The 23,365-nt window shown below is 48.8% G+C and overlaps 1 protein-coding gene and 1 long non-coding RNA gene across 2 annotated transcripts; both read left to right on the top strand.

The window, feature by feature from the left end:
* Nucleotides 1-2,251: 2,251 nt before the first annotated feature.
* LOC136303503 (uncharacterized) lies at nt 2,252-6,217 on the top strand. The gene is made up of 4 exons (XR_010724233.1): nt 2,252-2,561; nt 2,808-2,925; nt 4,341-4,974; nt 5,375-6,217. It is a non-coding gene; the product is annotated as an uncharacterized lncRNA (long non-coding RNA).
* Nucleotides 6,218-6,843: 626 nt separating this feature from the next.
* On the top strand, nt 6,844-8,802 carry LOC136303466 (olfactory receptor 287-like; the record flags this gene model as incomplete). The annotated part of the gene is given in 4 exon segments (XM_066207130.1): nt 6,844-6,851; nt 7,743-8,219; nt 8,221-8,354; nt 8,357-8,802. Coding segments are annotated over 4 exon segments (1,065 nt in total), but the record flags the coding sequence as incomplete, so codon positions are not given.
* Between the last annotated feature and the right edge of the window lie 14,563 nt (nt 8,803-23,365).

Genomic DNA, 23,365 nt, shown 5'->3' with positions numbered 1-23,365 from the left:
CTAAAAGGTATGTGATGGGGGTTTGTATTTCCTCCAGTGTTTTCTCTGGCTGTTTACAAAGTCTACAGCAGAAAGGAAGGTTTGCTTTTCTGTGGAGATAAAGGAACTGTTTTCTAAAAGTAGCCCATTTTAGTTTCTCTGTTATGTTTTTATTATTTATTAAGTTTTTGTTGTTTGGTCTTACTGTTGGATTGCCTTGGTGGTGACTTTTTAAAATGTGGTGTTGTTTCTCGAATGAGGGCCACAAAGATCCTACCCAGGCTCCGAGAGGCTCAGACACCAGTGCTTTGTGCTGCTGATGTCAGGTCAGATGGGGGCAGCTCAGGTTCTGATTGCACTGCGACAGCTCCCTGACCTGTCACAAGAATAAATGAGGTTATTCATGAGCTGGTGATAGCAGGGATGCAGGGAGAGACATGAGTGTGAAGTTCCATTGTCTGGAGCAAGTATTGTCGTGGTACAAGCATTTGTTGAGTTAAATTCTGTATTTTGCTCTCCAGTTTGTCCATCCTTTGTCCTGCCTGTAGGTCACAGCTTTTCAAGGTTGCTGAGACTGATAGAAGAGATTTTATATTTCCATGCACGACCAGTGCTTTGTGCTGGGGTTAGCTGATGAAATCTCCCTCCGAGGGCTGGATTCACACCTTGGGTTGGCCAGCCTTCGCTGCAGTGTGTCTGGGGATCCCATGACATGAAGATCTGTGAATTGCCAGCTTGTCTCACAGTTGTGTTCTAAACCCTAAAACAGGAGTGTTCTGAAGTCTCAGGCAGAGGAACCGAAGTGAAGTTTGTTTCTTGCGTTCACACCTCAGGTATCGTCACTGGAAAGGGCCTGCGGGAGGAGGTCCCTCCTCTTCTGCAGCACCATATCCTGAAAGTGGCTTTAGAACTTCCTGCCAACAAGTTTGCCTGGTTCAGAGGACAGGTAAGAGGCTGGTGCAAAGTTATGTTTGCTTGCTCTGTTGTCCTCAAATGTTTTCCTCTGGCATCGCCTAGTTTTAAATTAGTCCAGCCATTTTAGGGGTGACCCTTTTGTAAAGCAGCAGGAATTACAGTCTTAGCAGTAGTGAAAACTCCCTTCTGAGCTGGAAGGTTTTTTACAAGGAAAACATTTTTTGCCTCCCTGATGAACGGAGGAGAAGGTTGCTGTAGCTCTTTGTGTCTCTGGAGATGTTCCCTCACAAGAAAGAGTGTGCTGGTTTCCACTTGTCTGGAAAGCCTGAGCTGCAGACCAGGGAAATGAGCTACTGATGGGAGCCGTCCCACCCCTTCCCAAGGAGGATTCCAACATTTTTTAATGCTCTCCATAATTGGTGGAAACCATCAGGGCCCCAGCTCTATTTTACTGCAGGCTTGTCAAATAAGTACTCTGTCAAGACTTGGCTTGTCATGTCAGGAGAAAGGAGTGGACCTGGCTTTGAGGAGGTAGCAGGGATTGACATGGAATGATTAGGGAATGAAATATGATTGATGAGGGAAGTTGCTTTGTCTTGGGCCCTTTCAATAGTTGGGGGTTTCTGTTACTACGGTCTTCTTCCACTTTTCAGGAAAACATTTTGCAAATGAATGCAACGATGCTGGCTCATTGACTGCAAAGTAGTGTAAATGATCCCACTGGTTTCTGGCCTTGGGACTTTTGGGCAGGTCTGTAAAGTAACACGCTTACCTTGCGTATCATTGTCAGTGCAACATAGTCCTGTACAGTGTTGCTGTAGCAGAGGAATTCTAATACATTTTTCTTGTAGGACATCTCTGAAACAGAGAAGCTATCTGGTGAAAAATCAGTCTTCTATTTACTGATGAAAATGTTTGTTACAAGTACCCACTCTCATCTGAAAACTTCCAGCAAACAATTAATCATCAACGTACATATTTGAATTGAAATATCGGGATATTCACTATATCCCACTGGTCTGAAATGCCAGGATGGTAAATTTTTTTCTTGAAGCAGCAGATACCTTTACTGCATGATTGTGTGGTCGACACCTGATTCAGGTTTAATTTAGCGATGATTTTCTTTGTTAGATCAGTAGTTTTCTAAACTGTCCTACAGGCTATTGTTAAGGCGCACTTTTTTTCTGCCTGTGATGACATGAAGATGTACAACCCTCTGAAAGCAGTATAACCTGCTTTCCAGAAATTATAGAGGTAAGGTGTGGAGAGTGTGATTGATAACTGGCTAGCTGCAAAAGGTCACGCAGACATGAGAGAGCTTTGCTGAGCACACAGGCACTCTCATGAGAACCAGCAAGGCAGTAAGCTTCTATTTCCTTGAGCACAGCTGCTATACGATAACAAGACCGATAACAAGACCTTGTAGCTGAAAGATAAGAGGGAGAAGCATGGTTAAACTAAAACTTACTCAAACAATGTAACCACAAAGGAATGTAGAAAGAGGCGTAGCTGACTTTTAGTCTGAGCACCAATCCTGAGCTTAACTTTTGCAATATGTATGAGCTGATTATAGAAGATATAAATGTGTGTATGCTACCTGAAATAAACGAGATTTGCTGACCATGATAGCATGAGGCTCTTCTCCTGCGGCTCCGGTTAACCCAACAGTAAGGTTTTTAGTGTCCACTGTGCAGTTGACAAGTCCCACTAGTGAGTGGAAAGAAAAGGCCTCTTGAGTTGAGGGGGTGAGGAGAGTGGCAGGTACTTCTTTTCATCGACCTGCTCTTCCTCTTTTCTTTCCCAAAAGAAGGAATCATGAAGTTACTGTACAAAAAGATCTGCATCTCCTGGAGTTTTGTATTTGAGGTGTTTTGAGGTTTATTTACACACCTCCCCCTTTGTTTCCTGGACAGGTTTTATGTGACAGTGGAGTGTTTGAGTACACATGGAAGGGAACTTTCAGTTTGGCTGGAACATTTGGATAATGCAACAGAAGACCAGAAGGAAGCAGTGATTCAGCTTTTGGAAAGGGTAACAGTGTTCAAATTAGCTGGATAAACAATGCAAAGAATAATTGTTGGGGGTTAGGTTTGTTCCTTCTTTCTCTAAAGAATTTTTTCCCACAAGTTACCAAGGAGACCAAGTGTTGGATACTTGAGAGTACTTAACTGAAACAAAGAGGTGGACAAAGGTGGAAGGGGGAGATAACGCAGGTGGGCTCTTCTTTTTCCTGCGTTCGGGGAGAGAGAGAGAATGGCTGTTGCTGGCTGGAAAAGTTTCACTGTGGCCAAAAGGATCCAGTCCTGGAAAATCTACTATCATCAGTTCTGCCTCGCCTTCGGCTTCTTCTTTGCTAGATGAGGATTGGAGAGTTTTTAGCAATTGAGAGGAAGGATACAAACAAGAGATAAGAAAATTAACAGAAGTAGTAAGGGAAGAAGAAAAAGGGAGATGTGGACAAGGACCACCAAAGCAAGGACCACCCCGACTAGGGAAAGACCAGTGTGCATTCTGTAAGAAATTTGGAAGCTGGAAGAACCAGTGCCCAGAACAAAGAAAAGGCGATGATTAAAGGAGACTGAAAAGCGGAGGGGGTGGTTGCTCACATCAAAGAAGACTGAGGAGGACCAGAGGATTTTACCCTAGGGGAGCCTCTGGTTGTAATCAAGATAGGGAACAAAGGAAAGGAAATGAAATTTTGGGGGGACACAGGGACAACGTACTCAGTGTTAAATAAAGCTTTAATACCTATAACAGATGATTTTAATACCTATAACAGATGATTATGGTATGGTGAAGGAGGCAATTGGCCAACCTGAAAGTGTATTTATGTAGACCACTGAAATATAAACTTGGGAAACAATGGGGAATTCGTAAGTTTTTATACATGCCCAATGCCCCATCAGCACTTTTGAGTAGAGATTTATTGGAGCAACTAGAAGCAAAGATAATATTCAAAAATGGAGAGGTTATTTTGGAGGTTAAGGATTGACAATATGTGGAATGGTTAAGCTTAGTGTCAATAGCCAATGGGACCAAAACTAAAAGTGAAGAAGAGACTAGCAGAAAAGGAATGGATCAGGTATTTCCTGGGGTATGGGCTTCTAACATACCATTGAGGGCAAAGAATGCACCTCTAGTGCAAATTGAACTTAAAGAAGGAAAACAACCAGTTAGAGTTAAACAGTATCCCTTTAAAAAAGGAAGACAGGGAAGGGATTAGCCCAGTAATTGAAAACTTTTTGCAGATAGGGCTATTAAAAGAGTGTCAGTCTGATTTTAATACTCCTATTTGGCCTGTTAAAAAGCCTGATGGGTCAGACTGAGTAGTATACAGGATTTGCAGGCTGTTAATAGGCTAATTGAAAATTTGTACCCACTGATTGCCAACCCCTACACATTGTTAACCCATTTAACACCTGAACTAATTTGGTTTACCATTTTAGATTTGAAAGATGCTTTCTTTTGCCTTCCTCTCCATGAAGCCAGCCAGACAATTTCTGCATTTGAATGGGAAAGACCCAAGAATGGGCACAAAACCCAGCTCACATGGACAGTTTTAACCCGAGGATTCAAACACTCTTCCATGATATTTGAAGAACAGCTTGAAAAATACTTGGAATCCTGGGAAGCCCCATCAGGAGAAGGACAGCTGTTGCAGTATGTAGATGACCTCCGGATAGCTACTTGAACTGAAGAGACATGCGTGGATCGGACAGTAAGCCTCCTAAACTTTTTGGGTCTACAAGGGTATCGAGTATCCCAGAAGAAAGCTCAGATAGTGAGGCAAAGAGTTTTCTACCTGGGCTACGAAGTCAGTGCTGGACAAAGGATCTTAGGGCAGGATGGCAAGGAAGCAACATGCCAGACCCCAAAACCCCAGACAGTAAAGGAACTGAGAACCTTTTTGGGCCTGACAGGCTGGTGTAGACTGTGGATTTACAATTGTGGATTTACAATCCCCTATATGCCTTGGTTATAGAAGGAACCAGAGACCTCCAATGGACAAAAGAAGCAACACGAGCCTTCAACCACCTAAAGAAGGTCCGCATGTCAGCTCCAGCCCTGGGACTTCCAGATGTGAGTAAACCATTCTTTCTGTTTCCTCACAAAAAGCAGGAGATTGCTTTGGGAATACTGGCACAAGACCTGGGCCTGTGTCACAGGGCAGTCACCTACTTTTCCAGGCAGCTGGATGCAGCAGCCAAGGGATGGCCAGGGTGCCTCAGAGCCACTGCTGCAGTGGTGATGAACATTCAGGAAGCACACAAGTTCACCCTAGGCCAGAAGATGACTGTGTCCCACAGTCATGCTAGAAGATGCTAGCAGATCTAGAAGATACTAGTGTCCCACACAGTGTCTGCAGTCCTGCAGGTAAAAGGCAGACATTGTCTTTCCACACAGAGGTTCCAGAAATACCAAGCCATAGTGGTAGAGCAAGATCATGTAGAAATTGTGGTAACTAATCTTGTGAACCCAGCTTCCTTTGTCAGTGGGGATACGGGAGAACCAGTGATCCATGATTGCCTGGAGACCATCAAAGCCACCTACTCCAGTCGCCCAGATCTGGAGGACACCCCTCTCGAGGACCCCGAGACTTGATTTACTGATGGAAGCAGCTATGTGATCAGTGGAAAAAGACATGCTGGGTATGCAGTTACCACGAGCAGAGAAGTAATAGAGTCTGGACCATTACCAACCAACACCTCTGCACAGAAGGCTGAAATAATTGCCCTAACCTGGACTTTAGGACAGGCAAAAGGAAAAAAAAATTATTATTTATACAGACTCAAAGTATGCATTTGGGATGGCTCATGCTCATGGAGCCATCTGGAAAGAAAGAGGACTGTTGAACTCACCAGGGAAAAGTATTAAACATTCCCAGGAGATAATAAAACTATTGAGGGCAGTCCTGCTACCTGAAAAAGTAGCCATCATGCACATCAAGGAAATGAGCAGGTGGACAGAAAGGCAAAAGAAGCAGCTAAAGGTGAGGTGATTATTGAGACAGTTGAGGCAGCCTTAATTCCAGATGGACATATTTCTACTGAAGGTAAGCCAAGGTATAGCAAAAAAGAACAAGATGCTAACTGAGAAAGAAAATGGAAGTTATAACCAAGAAGGGTGGGCAAACACAGATGAAGGGAAAGGAAGACTTGTGATTCCCTCTTACATGCCATGGTCATTGGTGAAAGAGGAACATGAGAAAACACACTGGGGAATAGACACTCTATATAACTATTTGAAGGACAGAATCATTTCCAGAATTTTGCAAACAACAGTAATTCCAGTGACTCGCCAATGTAGCCTTTGCCTCCAAACTAATCCCAAAACTATTCCTAAACCAAAGCTTGGACAGACTGGGAAAGGTTATGGGCCTGAGCAGCAATGACAAATTGATTTTTCAGAACTACCCAGGATGGGGAGGGTATCGATATTGGCATTTACAGAAACCTCTTCAGGGTGGCCAGAAGCTTTCCCTACCGGAACTGCCAAAGCACAAGAAGTAACCAAAGCATTGTTACAGGAAATAATACCGTGTTTTGGAGTCCCAGGCACAATGTCTTCAGACAGGGGGCCACATTTTATTTCAAAACTTGAGCAGCAAATTAGCCGGCACCTAGGCATAGACTGGGAACTTCATATCCCATATCATCCTCAGTCAAGTGGCCAGGTGGAAAAAATTAACCATCTGATTAAGCAGCAAATTGTAAGACAGGACAAGAAGCAAAGTTACCTTGGCCTAAAGCTCTTCCAGTAGCATTATTACGAATTCAGACGAAGCCAAGGACAAAAGAAAAATGAAGTTCTTTTGAAATATTGTATAGAAGATCATATGGGGTCCAAGAAGGAACAACACCTACCCAAGTAGGGGAAGAAACCCTACACGGGTGGTCCTAAACAGAGAAATTGAGAAACATGTGGCTGGGGCTCAAAGGAGAGAACTAGATGGGCCAGTACATAACATACAGCCAGGGGATTATGTATATGTTATGTCTTTTGCAGAAAAGACTCTGGAACCCCAGTGGGAAGGACCATTCCAGGTGCTCCTCACCACCTTTACTGCAATCAAGATCAGAGAGCAAAATGCCTGCATTCATCACACTCGAGTGAAGAAGGCTCCTGAAGTGATCTGGAGAGCCACACCAGGTGACAATGAACTAAAACTGAAGCTTATTCTGGAAAGTGAATAGTGTGTGTAAAATGTTAGAATAGGTCAATAACTTTTGAAGAATAGAAAGATTTGTAGTTGTTATGGAAAATCAAACAGGCATAGTTTGGAGAATTGTGGCCTTTGCAACCATCGTTATAGCCACCGCTGGGGTTAAGGCAACACCACACACATATAATGTGACAGGTATATAGAGGTGTCAAGGAAAAGCCTATGATTTTCACTCCAGTAGGTTTTTGGGGCATATGTTGAAGGTTACAAAGGCAATTTCTAGGAAAGGAAAAAACATTTGGGGATATGAATACATGTGCTCAGGACACATTCCATTAGTCTTAGCAAGAACCCATGAAACACATCCAAATTGGTCCTGAATGTTGTGACAAAGGTTCAGGCAAAGGCAGCCTGGGCATCCCTGGGAGGGAGGGAGGGAGGGAGGGAGGGAGGGAGGGAAGGAGGGAGGGAGGGAGGGAGGGAGGGAGGGAGGGAGGGAGGGAGGGAGGGAGGGAGGGAGGGAGGGAGGGAGGGAGGGAGGGAGGGAGGGAGGGACTACTACCCAAGAAGCAACTGGGCAAGATAATACTGGGCAAGAAACTAATCTCCAAGAAACTACTCCCCAGGACACTACTGACCAAGAAACTACTCCCCTAGGAAGTACTGGGCAACAAAGTGTTTGAAGTGCAATCACTGTGTTGTATGGCAAGACTGCAGGAAAAGAAAGAAGCAGAGAAGGAAGGATAGAATTGTTTGTCCAGACTGTGAAATTATTGCCCTTGTTTTTGCTATGTTCCTGTCCCAGCACGAAGAACCGGAATTCTGCACCAGAAAATGCAACAGCAGTTACGGAGTTCATCCTAGAGGGTTTCCCAGAGCATGATCCAAGACTGCGGATGTTTTTATCTCAGGTCCTTCCGCTCATGTACCTGACAACAGTGATGGGGAATGAAACCATCCTTTTCCTCCTGTGTGTGGATCACTACCTGCAAACCCCCATGGACGTTTTCATCTGCAGCCTGGCCTTCCTGGAAATCTGGTTTACATCCTCCACAAGCATCAAATGGTTTGTGATGCTGAGTTCTGGTCAGAACACTCTCTCACTAGGCAGCTGCTTTGCCCAAAACTATTTTTATTTTGCCCTGGGCTGCACAGAGTTTTTCCCTGGTTGTCATGTCCTTTGACCGCTGTGTTGCCATCTGCCACCCTTTGCTCTACGCTGACATCACAAAGCCTCAGCTCTGTGTCCACCTGGGTGTTGCTACTTGGGTCCTCGGCTTTGTCCTGCTGAGCTACCGCTGCTCTTCCTCTCTGAGCTGTCTTTCTGTGGCTCCAAGATCCCCCATTTCCTCTGGGACAACTCCCCCTTGTTCAAACTGTCCTGCTCTGACACCAGCCTGCTTTGGGAAACAGACTCTGTCTTCTTACCGTGTGTCGTGCTGGGCCCCTTATGTTTGACTCTGGCATTTGGCATCTGCGTCCTTTTCTGTGTTCTGCATCTTCCAGCAGCCTCTGGGAGGAAGAAAGCTTTGACCACGTGTTCTTCCCATCCCATCACCTTATCCATTGCCCGTGGGAGCTGCATTGCTCTCTGCACGTGTCCTGCAGAAGATGTTTCCTTGAGGACGAACAGAACTGGAGCTCTGCTGAACACAGTCCTGTTCCCATTCCTATATCCATTCATCTGCAGCCTTGGGAACAAATCTGTGATCCTGGCCCTGAACAAATCCATTGCCAGGCCAAGAACAAAGCCTTTCCTCTAAGCATGGTGCATTTCTGGAAAGCCATCCCAAGGATCTGGTATCATCTGTTACACAAAACCAGTGCCTGTGTGTGCAGCCTCCAAACACGGCTGCCTCAGGAGATTGATGCTCCTGCTGGGTTGTGTCAGGTTAAGAGAGAAGAGACTCATCTGCACTCCCAGACAGGGCACCAACAATGGCAGCAGGACAAACTCAGTTCATTCTCTGCCCGGGCTGCTCCCGGGCCCATCTCAGGAGAGCCACCAGCTCATTAAGAGCCCATCTCTGGAACAGAGAAGAGCTCAGAGGAACAGTGGCAAGTGACAATCCAAATTACAGCTCCTGAGCGATGGACACCTTGTCCCAGCTCCTTTCCTGGGACAGCCATCAGCCCTGCTTTGAAACCCCAAAGTTTGAAACCCCAAAGTCACCCTCCCAGTAAAGAAAGACTTTCTCCTGTGCAGTCTAAACCCTCCCTGGTACAGCTTTGAACCATTCTCACACGTTCCATCCCAGGATATCAGGGAGAAGAGAAAGGGAAATGCAGGGCAGAGCCAGGGGGGCAGCGAGATGGGAGTGTGCAGCCTGCAGGGACACAGCAGCAGCTGTGGGACAGCGCAGGACAAGCTGTGCTGGACGTGGCCAAGGGCCTGGCAGGGCTGGCAGTGCCCAGGAGAAGCCAAGTCTTGGTGCCCTGTGGCACAGCAGGGTCTGTGCCACCAAGGGCTGGGAGGGGACACCTTGTCCTGAGGCCCTGGGGCCTCCTGGCACAGCCCCAGCAAGGCTGGGTACTGTCACCCCCTTGTCCTGCCCTCAGCATCCCCCCACATCCCAGTGGCCCCAGGGATCTGCTGGGACCAGTCCCTGGGGAGCCTTGGTCAGGAATGGCCCTGGGGGGCTCCTCAGTGCTCCCAGGGACTGCAGGTTTTTCAGAGCACTTTGGGTTTTGCTTTTGCCTGGGAGTCTCTGAGGGGTTTGTGCAATCACGGCCTCCAATTGTCTGCTGTAATTAGTCCCTTGAGATGTTTTGTCACTAACAACACTCAGTGGGGCTCATTAATGCCTCAAGTTACTCAAGAGTCATTAAAGTACTACTTTTTGACACTGAATCACTCTGAGAGGTTTGTGCAGTCATGGCCTCCAATTATCTGCTGTAATTAGTCCCTAGAGAGGCTTTGTACTGATACTCAGTGGGGCTCATTAATGCTCTGAGATACTCAATGTCTTTTAAGGTACTTTGGGTTTTCCTTCCCACACTCCGTCTCTGAGAGGTTTCTGGGCACTCTTGGCCTCCAGTTCTCTCCTCCAAGGAGTCCATGAGGAGCCTGTGTTGGGGATGGACCTCAGTGGGCCCCAGGAATGCTTTGAGACACGTTGGGTTTTTCCTCTGACTTGGACTCCTGGAAAGGTTTGTGCCATCTCCTCTCAGGCCCTGAGGGCTCAGCACCAAATGCACCACGGGGCTCTTTGGGATCAAGCAAGTCCTGACAAACCACGGCTCTGCCTTGATTTCCCTCTGCTCTGGTGCAGTTCATTAGGAAGGTTTTGTACTGCAGTTATGGAGAAAGATTTCAAAGAGCTTCTAAGAAATTCACATTCCTGTTATAAAGGGTGTGTTTTATTACTGTTCTCTTTGGAGCAGAGGTGATTGCAGCATTCTGTGATTGATGTCGATCCATGGTCCCTCCTTAGGTCTGGCCTGCTCAGAGAAGCTGTGCCTTGAGGTCTGACCCAGTGTGGACAACCTTGTTCCACATTCCCCAAGCCCACACTGCCTGTCCTCACTCACCTGGGACCTGCTTTGCTCAGAGAGCTGCCTGCACTCAGGCAAAAAGGGCTTTTCTATTTTTGAAGCAATGTAAAACTCGTAATTTTCCCCACTGAAAACAGACACACTCCTCAAGTGTGTGCCAGCCCAAGGGACCACCAAAACCACTCCAGCCCTGCCCTGGGCCGGCTGTGAGGGTGGATCAGCATCCCAACCTGCCCTGGGCCACTGCAAGGGGCTGTGGCCACGGACACACTGGGACAAACTGGGGACAATGGCAACACTGTGGGGAAGACTGGGGAATACTGGGGCGTGCTATGGAAGATACTGGGGGGAACTGGAAGGGAATGGGAATGAACTCAGGTGTATTGGGAGGGACTGGGCTGTACTGGTGATGAAATGGGCTGTAAAGGAGGGGACTGAAGGGGCACTGGGGTACAACTGGGCTGTACTGGGGATGAACTGGGCTGTACTGGGGATGAACTGGGCTGTACTGGGAAGGACTAGAGGGGTTGAATCGGCTGTTCCCGCCTCCGCAAACTCCCATTTGCCGAGGCTCCCGCCCGTCACCGCCAGCACCCAATCAGTGCCAGGAAACCGGGGCCTCGGGGCGGTGCCTGGTGTCGGTGCCACGTTTCGGTTTTGCCTTCAACTCCCGTCATGCACCGCGGCCCAACTGAGCCCCATTGCAGCCCGGACTACAATGCCCGTCATGCCCCGCGCTCCACAGAACCCCGCCCCCGTATCCCCCCTCCCCCCCATGTGTACCCTACGTTTCCCCCAGACCCTCCAGGATCCCTAAGTGCCCCCTCAGTATTTATTTGGAACCCCCCAAAATCGTCCCCGACTCCCCTGAATGCTCCCAACCCCAGAGATGCCCGTTAGAGCCACTTCTGGGAATTCATCTCCGATCATCCCCCGTGCTCTCAGAGCTCTGCCCAACACAGTCTCGCGCCGAAAATTCCTGCTGTGCCCCGTGTCCTAAAGCGCCCGGTTCGAGCTCCCCAAGTTCCCCCCAATTCCTCCCGAACCGCACACGTTTCCCCCGAGGGCCTCAAGTCGCGACTCGGACGCAGAAGTGTCCGCCAAGCGCCTTCCCGGCCCCGCCACAGGTCGGCTTTATGCACTTCCGGGACTACAGCTCCCAGCATGCTCCGCGGCGCACACAGAGCCCTATTCCAGCCGTGACTCCATCTCCCGTCATGCCCCGCGCCCCACCGACAGCCATTGGAGCCGCGCCTCGAACTCCCGTGATGCTCCGCGGCCCCGTTACACCGTGTTCTACCCGCGCCTACAACTCCCATCATCCCCCGCGCCCCAGAGAGTCCCCTCAGGGCCCCCAAGTGCCCGCCCGGACCTCGAATTATCCGACAGAATCCTTTAGTGCCCCGCCAAGGGCCCACGCGGCTCCCCCAAGTGTCCTCCAGACCCTTAAGTTCTCTAGAAATTCCTTCCCCAGCTCCAAAACATCCCCAAATGTGCCCCAGAAACGTCTCCGTGGACCCCAAAGTGGCCCCTTTTACCCTGTCTGAGAAAATGATGAACACGATTACAAAAGGACTAAAACCAGGACTAATTAGCATAAGAAGGGACAAATCAATAGACAATAGAGGTCAATGAATTAATGAAGGGAATTGTGTTACTTAGAACAAATGACCAATATTTTTTTAGTTGCTAAAAATGTATACCTTTTTCAATATAAATCTAAAATTAGGTATGTAAAGAACAGTAATAACATTATAAATCTGGAAAATATAATTATATTTTAAAAATAATTACATTTTATTTTTTTAAAGACATAATTTTTTTATGTTTTTGGATGTCAGTCCTTGGTGGGTGAGGTTAGATATGGTGAGGTTGGGGTGAGGAGCAGGTTGTCCAAACAAGGTCAGCCTGCAAGGGGCTCATTCTTCACCGTGCCCAGACCTCCTAAGGAGACATTCCGAATTAAGATCACTTGGGGAATGCTTCTGTCACTTCTTCAATGAACTGAAATATAAAAAATGTGCCCTTAATTTAATACAAAAAGAAAAAAAAAAAACCAAAATCATGAGATGCACTTTCAAATCTCCCTCAACAGAACTCCAAACTGACTCCAAGCAGCTGCACAAGCCCTGGAGACTTGAAGACAACTGAAGAGAGAGAAAGAGCTCATGAAGGTATTCTGTATTTTCATGAGCCCCACACTGGATTTGGGGCTGAGTCCAGGACGCTTAGGCATGGAGAGAGGGTTGAAGAAGCTGCTCAAGGAGGCAGAAGCCAAACTCCAAGTCCCTTGGAGCATCCCTGGGCCCCACTGAGGGCAGGGAGTGCCAAAGGCTCCCCAGGGACTGCTGAGAGCAGATCCTTGAGGCCAGGATTGCAGGGAGCCGCAGGCTGTGAGCAGGGAACTGCAATGCTGAGCAAGGCCTGGGCTGGTTGGAGGCAGCAGAAAGGCCAAGCCCTGAGCCCAGGCCTGGCACAGCAGGGCCTGTCCCTCCCGGGTGGCTCGGGGCTGCTTGTGGGGCAGTGGGATGGGAGGGGCAGCAAGGACAAATGGCACAAAGCTGTGTGACACTCCCGATCCTCATGGCACTGCGGGCCAGTGTGACACAGCAGGGCCTCATGGAAACAAGAGGCCGTAATGAGCCTGCGGGGCTGTAACACCCCAGAACACTGAAATAATGGGGGTACCCAAAGGTTCTCTTACTCGAGTTTGGTGCACAAGGAGAAATGCCAACCAGATAGTCTCAGGATGAACAGATGCACAGAATATTCTTATTTGCAAGGAACAGTCAAGGATCATGAGTCCAATTCTGAAGTTAATGGCCCATGGAGGGATGGAACCCTAAACCTCGGTGATATTAGCACCATACTTTAACCAACTGAGCTAAGAGGTCAAAGCAACACACAGCTCTACTGGCAAAATATAGAAAATCAAGGAACTTGGAAAACCATTTAATAGTTTTTTTGTGGAGCAGGCCCAGCTGAGACACCCTGAGAGGAGCCCAGCGCTCCTTGCCCCTCTCCGCAGACACGTGAGCGTTGTCTGCTGTCGGGATGACCCCGGTTGTGTCAGGGGGTGCTGCTACGTGGACACGAGACAGCCAGTCCTGTCCTGCTGGGTCCCAGCAGTGCCTCGCAGCAGTCCTGCATCCCCGTCAGGATGCCGGCCAAGAGAGGTCCTGGAAGCTGAGAGAGCTGATTTGAAGCTTGCGCGGGTGCCTACAGGTCAAGGCCAAGGGCGTTCCCTCAGGATCGAGCAGTCCTGAGAGGTCTCTAGAATTCAAAGAAATCAGCAGACAAATGCATTGTCCACCAAAAGCTCTTTGATTGGCAGGAGGTTAGGCCTCTGCACCCCACCACAAGGCTTCTTTGCCACGTCCAAATTGCAGTGGCTTTCTGTAGGAATTCTATCAAAAATACCTTCCGTCTTTAGACTGCTGAGGTGATTCCATAGGCAGGGGCTTAGAAAGAAACACATTGCGCCAGAATCCTAGACTTGAAGCTAATGTCCACCTGCTGGCCAGGAGGAGTCTCAGCGCACCAAAGCAGCTCATCTTCCTCACCCCTTCCCTGCACAGGGCTGATTCTGTAGCCACCCTTAGGTCTTCCCCAAGGCTATGTCTAAAGCTTTTTGTCAAGTCACTCTCTTGCCAAGTTAGGCTTCCAGGTTTTTCTTATGTGAACTGGTGCTAAGTACTTCTGGATATCTGTGCTAAGTACTCTTTCCTTCTGTCAATTGCCTGTGCTTCCTTACATCAAACAAAGGCCTTGTTTGGTTCCTAAATGTGCCTGATGCTGGCCCAAGTCTTTTGGCACTGCTTGCTTTCCTGTGGCATGTTCTACCTCCCCCGAGAGTAAAGAGGGAGCTGGAGAAGGAGCTTGCCAGGCTGCTCTCCATCCTTTACCAGCAGTCCTGCTTAAGCGGACAAGTCTGAGCTGAGCGCAAATGGAACAGCCGAGCACGGGAAGGGTGGGTGGGAAGGATGATCCAGGAACCGTAGGCCTGGCAGCCTGAGCTTGCTGCCGGGGAAGGCCTTGGAGCACATCCTCCTGAGTGCCATCCCACGGCACGTGCAGGGAACCAAAAGGTGGGAAAGCTCTGCGGAGGGATGGGGACAGCTGCGGGTCTTGGCAGGGCGTTGAGCTGGGGTTGGTGTTGCTGGGCGTGTTGGGGAAGGAGTCGTCTGGAAGAGGAGAGGTCAAGGCTGGAACTGGAGTCACTTTGAAGGCACCACCTGTGGTATGGCACAGTTTTGGTTATGGAGGACAGAAGGAATAACTGGGACTTATCAAAGGTAGAAGACTGTAGAAGTGAAGAAGGACTCGAGAAAAATGCAGAACACTTCCACAAGCCAAACACAGGTCCCAAATGGGAAAACAAACAAACAAAACCTTGTGACCTCCAGAAGGAGCCCATGCACCCTTGGGCTAGAGCGCTGCAGAAGCCAAGACATAGAGCTTCACTGAGCCAGATGCTCACCTGGAGCACCAGCCCTTTGGTGCCTCAACATGGCAGACCAAAGCCCATTTCCCAGCTGGCACTGGCTGGGGCAAATTCTAGGTCCTGTCAGGATTGCAGCACTCAGCATCCTTAGCCAGCAGCAGCAAGTGCTGGCTGGGCAGAAACTTGCACCTCTGCCTTGCACTAAAGACAGCACCCTCCAGAACTGGCATTTACTATCTCAGGAAAATCTGACTCTGCTGTCACCACAGCTGTAGGGTTGTGGTAACTTTGCTCATTTTGCTCCTCTTTGGCCTCTTCTCCAGAAGAAGAGAGAGCCATCAGCACTGCAGGTGGCTGAGGAGCTACCACTAACTGTAGCAATGTATCTGCAGCAATGTATCTGCATAACTTGGAATACAAAGTGCTCAAGCCCAACTACCACCTAGAGATATTAGTTACAAGTAGCAGCTCTTTGGGAATATATCAAGGCCACAGAGACACAAACTGGTCTAAAAAGAAGAGGAGCCTGGGAAATTGAATACCAGGACAAGAAGAATGAGCTAGAGGCCATGAAGGCTCAGAATTATAGCCAATCAAATTGCCTAAAGGACGTGTGCTGAGCCAACAAAGCAGACGAACCAATCAAGAAAGGCATGAAGGTGTGAACAGTGGTCTTACAATCTATAAACATAGTGTAATGTAAATATGAAATGGCTTCTGCAGAAATCCTATTGGTTCTGTCGTTCAGAGGTACTGAGCTCCCACAAGTATCATTCAGATGTATTTGCTGGCAGGCAGAAATGAAAATTCGGGACTCAAGCTGTAGCCCTAAAGAGCAGGGAGATGCTCGAGGAGGCACCACCTTTGTTTTAGCAATTCAGCAAGCGAGCGAGTCCTTCTGTGAAAGGAACCACTACCCCCCTTGCCTTCCTTCTGGCACCTGAGAAGGACAAAGACTGTCCCAAATGCAATTTGCAGGCTGCCACAAGTCTCTGCTTCTTGTGTCTTTTCAACACAGCTCTACCCAAAGCTGCAGCCACAGCTGACACCGGAGAGGAAAGCCCCTGAGAGCAGCAGAGTCTGTGTGGGCTGTTGGCATTTACCTCTCCTCCTGTGGCAGTGCTGAGTGCTTTACAAAGCTCTCCAAAAGTCCGAGAAACAAAAGAGCCACAAAGAAAGGAGAAAGCGTTTAGATCTTGGAGTGCAAGCCAGCCCAGACTGGAGATCTCTGCTGGAAATGCCTAAAACCTGCAGGATGCAGAAGGGCTCTGTCAGAAGGCAGATGATGCATTTTGCTCTCAAGTGCATGGCCACTGGGCCTGAAGCATTGAGGATTACTGCCTCAGCTCAGAAGGAGAGTTTCTTCTTTCTTCTCGGGTTTCAGTCTCTAAATTATGCAGTTCTAATCCTGACCATGGACTATTTCCTTCAGCAAACTCTTGGAAAGAAAGCTATGATAGGGGGTAGGTTTCTCTTTCAGGCAAGCAAGATTCTTCTTCCTCTATTTGTGTTGCCAGCTGATTATAGCTATACAAAAATGCAGAGGAAATAAACACAGAGCTGTCCCACGCTTGAGAGACCAGGAGATCTATCAGGTCCTGTTGCCTACTGCAGGCAAGACCTTGGCAGTGTGACCATTTGACAATTTGACAATGCCTTGTGGCCACGCTTACAAATTCTGACTGGTACTGAGAGATAGGACAATCTATCCTCAGTGTCTGAACATTTCTGCAGCTTGCCTGACTTCAGACTTGATAGATATTCTCCCAGGAAAACACCTGGCCCATGGTTTTGTGGTCGGACTCACCCGCTGCCGATATTTTTGACTTTGATGGATTTTCTCATGGGATTTTCTGTGCTCACAATTGTCCCTGAGGAAAACAAAATTCAAGATGCTCGCTTTGAAGCAGAGATCCCAGCTTCCAGGAGGCACAAAAGGCAGCCCCATTGCTGGGGCTCTGAACACTTTGTGGTCAGCTGGGTAACAACAACAAAACAACCAGACAGACACCTCTGAAGCAGAAATGGCCAGAAGAGACTGATTTTCTCCAGAAGTTCCTCTGGGGAATCCTAAATGTCCCTGTGATATCAAACTGAGGAGGAACATTTGGTCCAGCTACGCTGCCACGTGCACACAATACGCTATCCTCCAGACAACAAATACACAAGACGTACTCAGTAGCTCCAGGGAGTCCTCCTCGATCTGCTGTTGCTGAGCAGCAGCTGTGTCAGCGCAGGAGATGAACCGACTGCCCGGGATCACCATCTCAGCTTGGGGAGCAAAGGCTCCTTGACACAATGCTCCTGCTGCAGCTGGTTTGGTGCAAGAGCCTGTGTAGATCTGGGAGAAGAAATGAGTTTGGTTCAGAAAGGTGGCTGGCAGAGATGACCCTGAGATGCCGTTCCAAATGCCAGCCCTTACGAAGATGCTGTCAGCCTGCCACATGCATGGCTCTTCAAATGGATTTTTTGCACGTCCACTTCCCTTTGACTGGATGGGCCAAAGCCAAAGACTGGTTTTACTGCAGTTCATGGCCAGATTCATCTTCCATTTTCAGGGATTTTCTGAAGGAGGACTGCCACAAGGACCATTCCACTTCCTCCCAAGGACCATATTCCACTCCCTCTTTTCCCCCTCCAAGGGCTACAGACACACTTGCAGCTCCCTGTTCAAATGTTCTACCTCCTCCCACGGAGTGCTCTTGTCCTCCACCACGTTCAGGTCATGCTCAACTGGCAGCACTTCTGGTGGAGCCAGTTACTGTGGCTCACACTGATCCAGGGGCTCCTCCTCCTCAGTCATTTGCAGGAGGCCTTTGCAGGCTGCCTGGCCTGATGTCAACACTTCCACCTCGAGTCAAACAGAACAAAGCAGTCAGAGACTACAGCTCGTCCCTGTCAGCCAAGAGTCATCAGCTGTGAGCAAAGGGAAAGAAGAGATTTACAAGGGCTACAGACAGCTTGTTTCCATCCTCCGTCTTGGGCACCATGTTCCATTGTTAAAACACCAAAGGATCAGGAAGGGCAGAGCCATGGGGGAGGGAAATGCACAGGGACTCCCCCTGGGAGGGACCTCAGGAGGTTTCCAGGCCAGGCCAAAGCACAGTCAGTGGAGAAAGGGACACAGGGAGGGGCTGTCTGTGTGCTCTGCCATGGCAGGATGAGATGCAGAGCTGCACAGACACCCAGAACATGTAGATCCCTGCAGGAGCTGATCTCACTCAGTGGCTCCCAGGCCTCTGCTGCTCTCTGGTTGCTCTGGTTTGATGTTCCCTGGTGGTCACACCCAGCTCCACACACACCAGTCTCAACAGTGCCTGGGCCCCAAAGGACACAGGACCTGATGGTTTGTGGTCCCCACGCCAGTATCTGGCACTTGGACATCCCTCAGTACCACGAGCAGAGAGAGCTCCCTTGTCCCAGAGAGTTCTTGGCAGCAGGGGGTTTAGGAAAATGGCACAGGCTGTGGGGATCAGCTCTAGGGCATGGCCAGGGATGGGCACTGACCATCACCTCTGAGCAAACCACCTTGATCCCCCATCCTTTCCCTTCCTGGGGCCCTTTCTTAGATACCCCATGGGAAATCTCGCACATTGCCCAAATGCCCTTTGTGGATTTCCATCGTAAATCTCAGACCCCAATGCAGAACCTCCCATGCTCAGATGACATCATGCTGGAAAGCTCTGCCATTTACCCCCTTGGTGAGGCTTTCATGAGGAGGTGTCAGAACTTCCCTAAAATTAAATTTTTATCTTCTGTTTTTTTTTTAAATTGGAATGGCCCTAAAATATCATGTACTGCAGCCCCCTTGCTGTGAGAAGGCACAACTACCACTGCAACAGATGGTCAAAGCTCCAGATCTTGAACACTTTTTGGGATGGGGCACTCACTTTTGTGGACAACCTGTTCCTGTCCTGTCAGCATAAACACGAAATATTTCATTCTTATATCAAGTCTGAATTTATGTTTGACAATTTTAAAGGCTTTTCCCTTTCCACTGCCAATACAGGCTTGTAAAAATATGCCGATTTTTCTGGGATTATGACCACGATGTTTTAATCTGAAAAGACCTTGAAAAGACACAAAAATCTCCCAAGATATGATCTGGAGGCCACAAGCACAAAGCCCGTGAGACTAAGGGCCCTGGGCTCAGTGGTGTGAGTAGCCTGAGAGGGCCTGAAGGGGTGTTTCAGAGATGGTGGAGCTCTTCTTCATTGTGTGAAACTGCCTGAGGATGAAATAATGCCAAACAGATCTCCTGGGGAGTTCCAAACTGGACACAAGGAGAGAGGAATTTCTGTCCCAGGGCAGGGCTGTGGTGCAAAACATCCCCCAGAAAGAGTCTGGAGCAGCCCAAGGCTCTGTGTGGCCAGGCAGAGGCAGGCAGGACGCAGAGCTGTCAGCAAAGGAAGGGCCCAGCCAGGTGGGGCAGCCGGGGGATGACGACAGCCTGCAGGGACAGAGGCGCAGGGCACGGACACCGTAGCACAGCCTGGGCTGCACAGGGCACAGGGATGGGCAGCAGCTGCAAGGCCCTGACAGAGCCAACTCCTGCAGCACTTTGGCCATGGCTGCTGGGCCTGGGCCTGAGCCATGAGGAGGAGACAAGTGACCCTTGCAGGCCTGGGGCCTCATTGCCTCCTTGTCCCTGCTCAGCAGCCTGGCAGGGGCCGCCCCATGCTGCTGCCCTTGGCATTGCACATCCCCACATCCCAGTGGGCCGGGAAGAGCCCTGAGCACTGAGGGAATGTGGTGGTTTAGCATGAATGTGAAAGATTTTTATATTTTTTTAAGAAGGAATAGTATGGATTGACAGCTTGGTTGACAAATAAGAGTGTTGTACATGTCTCTTGGGACCCAGTCTTGAATCAAAGGTACCAAGTGACTCAGTCGTCTTTCTATTTCTGGCTGGCGAGGAGTTAACACCACTTCATAAGTCAGAGGTTCGGGCTAGGCCTCCCCAGAGCCAGGCCCAGCAAGGCCTTGGGAGGGCCACTGCCTGTAGGAGAGCTGCCTGGGCCGGCACTGTCCCCTTTTTCTTCCAGCTCCTCTGATGGGGAGAGGAGGAGGATTGCAGATCGGCAGTGCTGGCCCTGTGCCAGGGGCCGCGGCGGCCGGTGGCCGTGCTCTGGGCTTGACTGCCGGAACCTCTTGTCTCACAAAATCACAGAATGTGTAGGCTGGAAGAGACCTTCAAGGTCATCGAGTCCAACCCAGCCCTAACACCTCAACTAGATCATGGCATCAAGTGCCACATCCAGTCTCTTTCTCAACACATCCAGGGATGGTGATGCCACCACCTCCCTGGGCAGGCTATTCCACTTTTTAATCACTCGTTCAGTGAAAAACTTCTTCCTAATTTGCAACCTGGATTTCCCTTGATGCAGCTTAAGACTGTGTCCTCTCGTTCTGTCAGTGGCTGCCTGGAGAAAGAGACCAACCCCCCCCTGACTACAAACACCTTTCAGGGAGTTGTAGAGAGTGATAAGGTCTCCTCCGCGTCTCCTTTTCTCCAGGCTAAACAAGCCCAGCTCGCTCAGTCGTTCCTCACAGAACTTGTGTTCCAAGCCCCTCACCAGCCTTGTTGCCTCCTCTCGACACGTTCAAGCATCTCAACATCCTTCCTAAACTGAGGGCCCAGAACTGGAAACAGCACTCGAGGTGCGGCCTCAGCAGTGCTGAGTACAGGAGAAGAATGACCTCCCTGCTCCTGCTGGCCACACCATTCCTGATCCAGGCCAGGTGCCATTGGCCTTCTTGGCCACCTGGGCACACTGCTGCCTCCTGTCCAGCTGACTGCTGACTAGAACCCCCAGGTCCCTTTCCGCCTGGGCACTGTCCAGCCATGCCGTGCCCAGCCTATAATGCTGCAGGGGTTATTGTGGCCAAAATGCAGGAATCGACACTTGGACTCATTAAACTTCATTTTAGACTCTGCCCACCCATCCAACTGTTCCAGGTCTCTCTACAGAGACATCCTATCTTCCAAGCCGTCGACACACACTCCCAGCTTAATGTCGTCCACAAATTTACTAATGAAATATTCGATACCCTCATCAATGCCATCAATACAAACATTGAACAGAGCTGGCCCCAGCACAGACCCCTGAGGAACGCCCCTGGTGACTGGCTGCCAGCTGGATGCAGCACCCTTCCCCACCACTCTCTGGGCCCGGCCATGCAGCCAGTTGTTAACCCAGCAAAGAGTGCTCCTGTTCAAGCCGTGGGCTGCCAGCTTTTCCAGGAGCGTGCTGTGGGAGACAGTGCCTAAGGCCTTGCTGAAGTCCCAACACACAACATCCACAGCCTTTCCCACATCCACCAGGCGGGTCGCCTGGTCATCAAAGGAGATCAGGTTGCTCAAACATGACTTACCTATCCTAAACCCGTGCTGGCTGATGGAGGAGAGAATTTTGAAAATTCTTCTCTGGAGCTCCAGGGAGCTAATCCAAGTTTGAGTTGCTTTAGATCAGACCAGGGGTGGAGGAGGGTCATCCATCAGTGTTCTTGAGCATGATTCTTCTCCATGCTCCCCCTGCTATCGCTTTCAGCCTTGAAGTTCTGGGAGTCAGCTGGAGAAGGAGAAAAAAAAAAAAAGGACTTTAGGCAAAGACATTAACCTTTTTCCTTCCTTCATAGAAGACAGAGTGATTTGAAATGTAAGGAGAGAGTATGAGACAAAAGTTAGCACAAGAACTGATAAAGACTATTGGAAGAAGTGGATATTTCTAACCAGACTTCTCTGGATGTGAATTACAGAAAAATAGATTATTATAATGCTGTTTGGGAGAACGCAAGTTCTAGTCAAACAGTTGTATGTACTGATATGAATGAGATTTAATTTAGGATTTTGAATAGAAAATACACCCGGCTCCTGGGAAAAAATGAGGAAGTCTCAGCCTTTGAGACGAAGATGCCTCTAGAAAGGAAGTAATTTTGAAGTTCTGGCTCCTAGGCATAAAAGGAGGTCTCTATTTCTTTTGAGATAGTGATGATTTTAGAGAAAGAAGAAGAGAATCCTTGCTTTATACTAGAAAAGCATTCTTAAAATGGTACCCCAAACATGCAGAGGCCCATAAGCAGCTTGGGAAACTGTTACATGGGTGGGACTGCACAGAATCTGCAAAAATTCCGTGTGGTTGCAGATTTGTGACCATGAGAACCACCAGACCTTTTCCTGTGGCACGTATCTCCATAAACTCTAGACAGGTTCCTCTCCCAAGGTGATGCAGGATTGTGTTGAAATAGTTGCAACTGGCTAAAAATCATAGTTTTCTCTCTGTTGAGTGGGAAAGTGAACGGTTTGTGGTAAGTGGAAAGATGTTTGAATGTCTCATTTTTCCTTTTTCTCTTTTCTTAGTGTCTGCTAATAAAATCTTATCTGGTTTTACTTCTAAGTTGAGCCTGTTTCAGCTTTTTCTCCCAAAATCTTATCTCCCAGCTAGTAAACAAAATTCAGCAAACATAAAACCACCACAGGAAGGGACAGCATCTGCCTTGCCAGGGGCTGGAGCTCAGGCCTTGGCCTTTTGCATTCCTGAAACACATGCAGGTTTGCTCAGCATCAGAGACACCTTTGCCTTGTTTGTCCCCACCTGTCATCAGTGCCTGCGGTGTTCTGCTCTAACTGGAACCTGGGGACACTTTCTCAGGCGTGTCCCTCAATGGGACCCATTTAAAACTTCAAGAAACTTTGGCGTTTTTAATCTGACTTTGAGTCCTTGAGAAGTTTTTTGAACACTCTCTCAGGGACTGAGTCTGATGTAAACAACAGCAAATCCCCAAGAGGCTCATTAACATCCTTGTGCTGTGTCTGTGCTGCTGAGCTGGGCCGGGCTCCTGACACAGAGGCACCTCCTGGCAACCGAGATGAGCTTCAAAAAGGCATTTCTCCATCAAAGTGACTCCTGTGCACAGCCCAGCAGGGCTGGGGCACTGCTTGCAGCCACCCTGGGCACAGCACACAGGCACAGAGAGCTTCAATCACTCAGGGCTGGGAAGATGCTGAGGACTGACTGGGCGAGAATCATTTCCAGCCCTTGACACTGGAAGCCTCTGGCTGCAGGACAATGCAGCTGCAGCTCCTGCAATGATCTCCTAAAGCAGGAACATCCCATTATGGATTCTGTAAGTACAACTCAGACTATCTCTGCTGTAAGCATGTGGACATGCTCAGGGCTTCTGCTCACTCCAGGAATATTTCCAGGACAATAATTTTTATAAAGACAAAATTTACTGAGTCATTGTTTTCAGTTTCTTACTCCTGGTGAACGGGGGGGATAAATAATAAACAACTTCATGTTTAAAAGTCCCTAAGGCATCTGAACTATACCTCCAGTGTTATTCATGGGTTCCCAAAAGTGTTTTCA

This window comes from Chamaea fasciata, unplaced genomic scaffold (genome assembly GCF_029207755.1).
Source record: "Chamaea fasciata isolate MVZ Bird 193981 ecotype frontalis unplaced genomic scaffold, bChaFas1.0.hap1 SCAF_35, whole genome shotgun sequence".
NCBI classification, from domain to species: Eukaryota; Metazoa; Chordata; class Aves; order Passeriformes; family Sylviidae; genus Chamaea; species Chamaea fasciata.
This window is presented reverse-complemented; position numbering and strand designations above follow the sequence as displayed.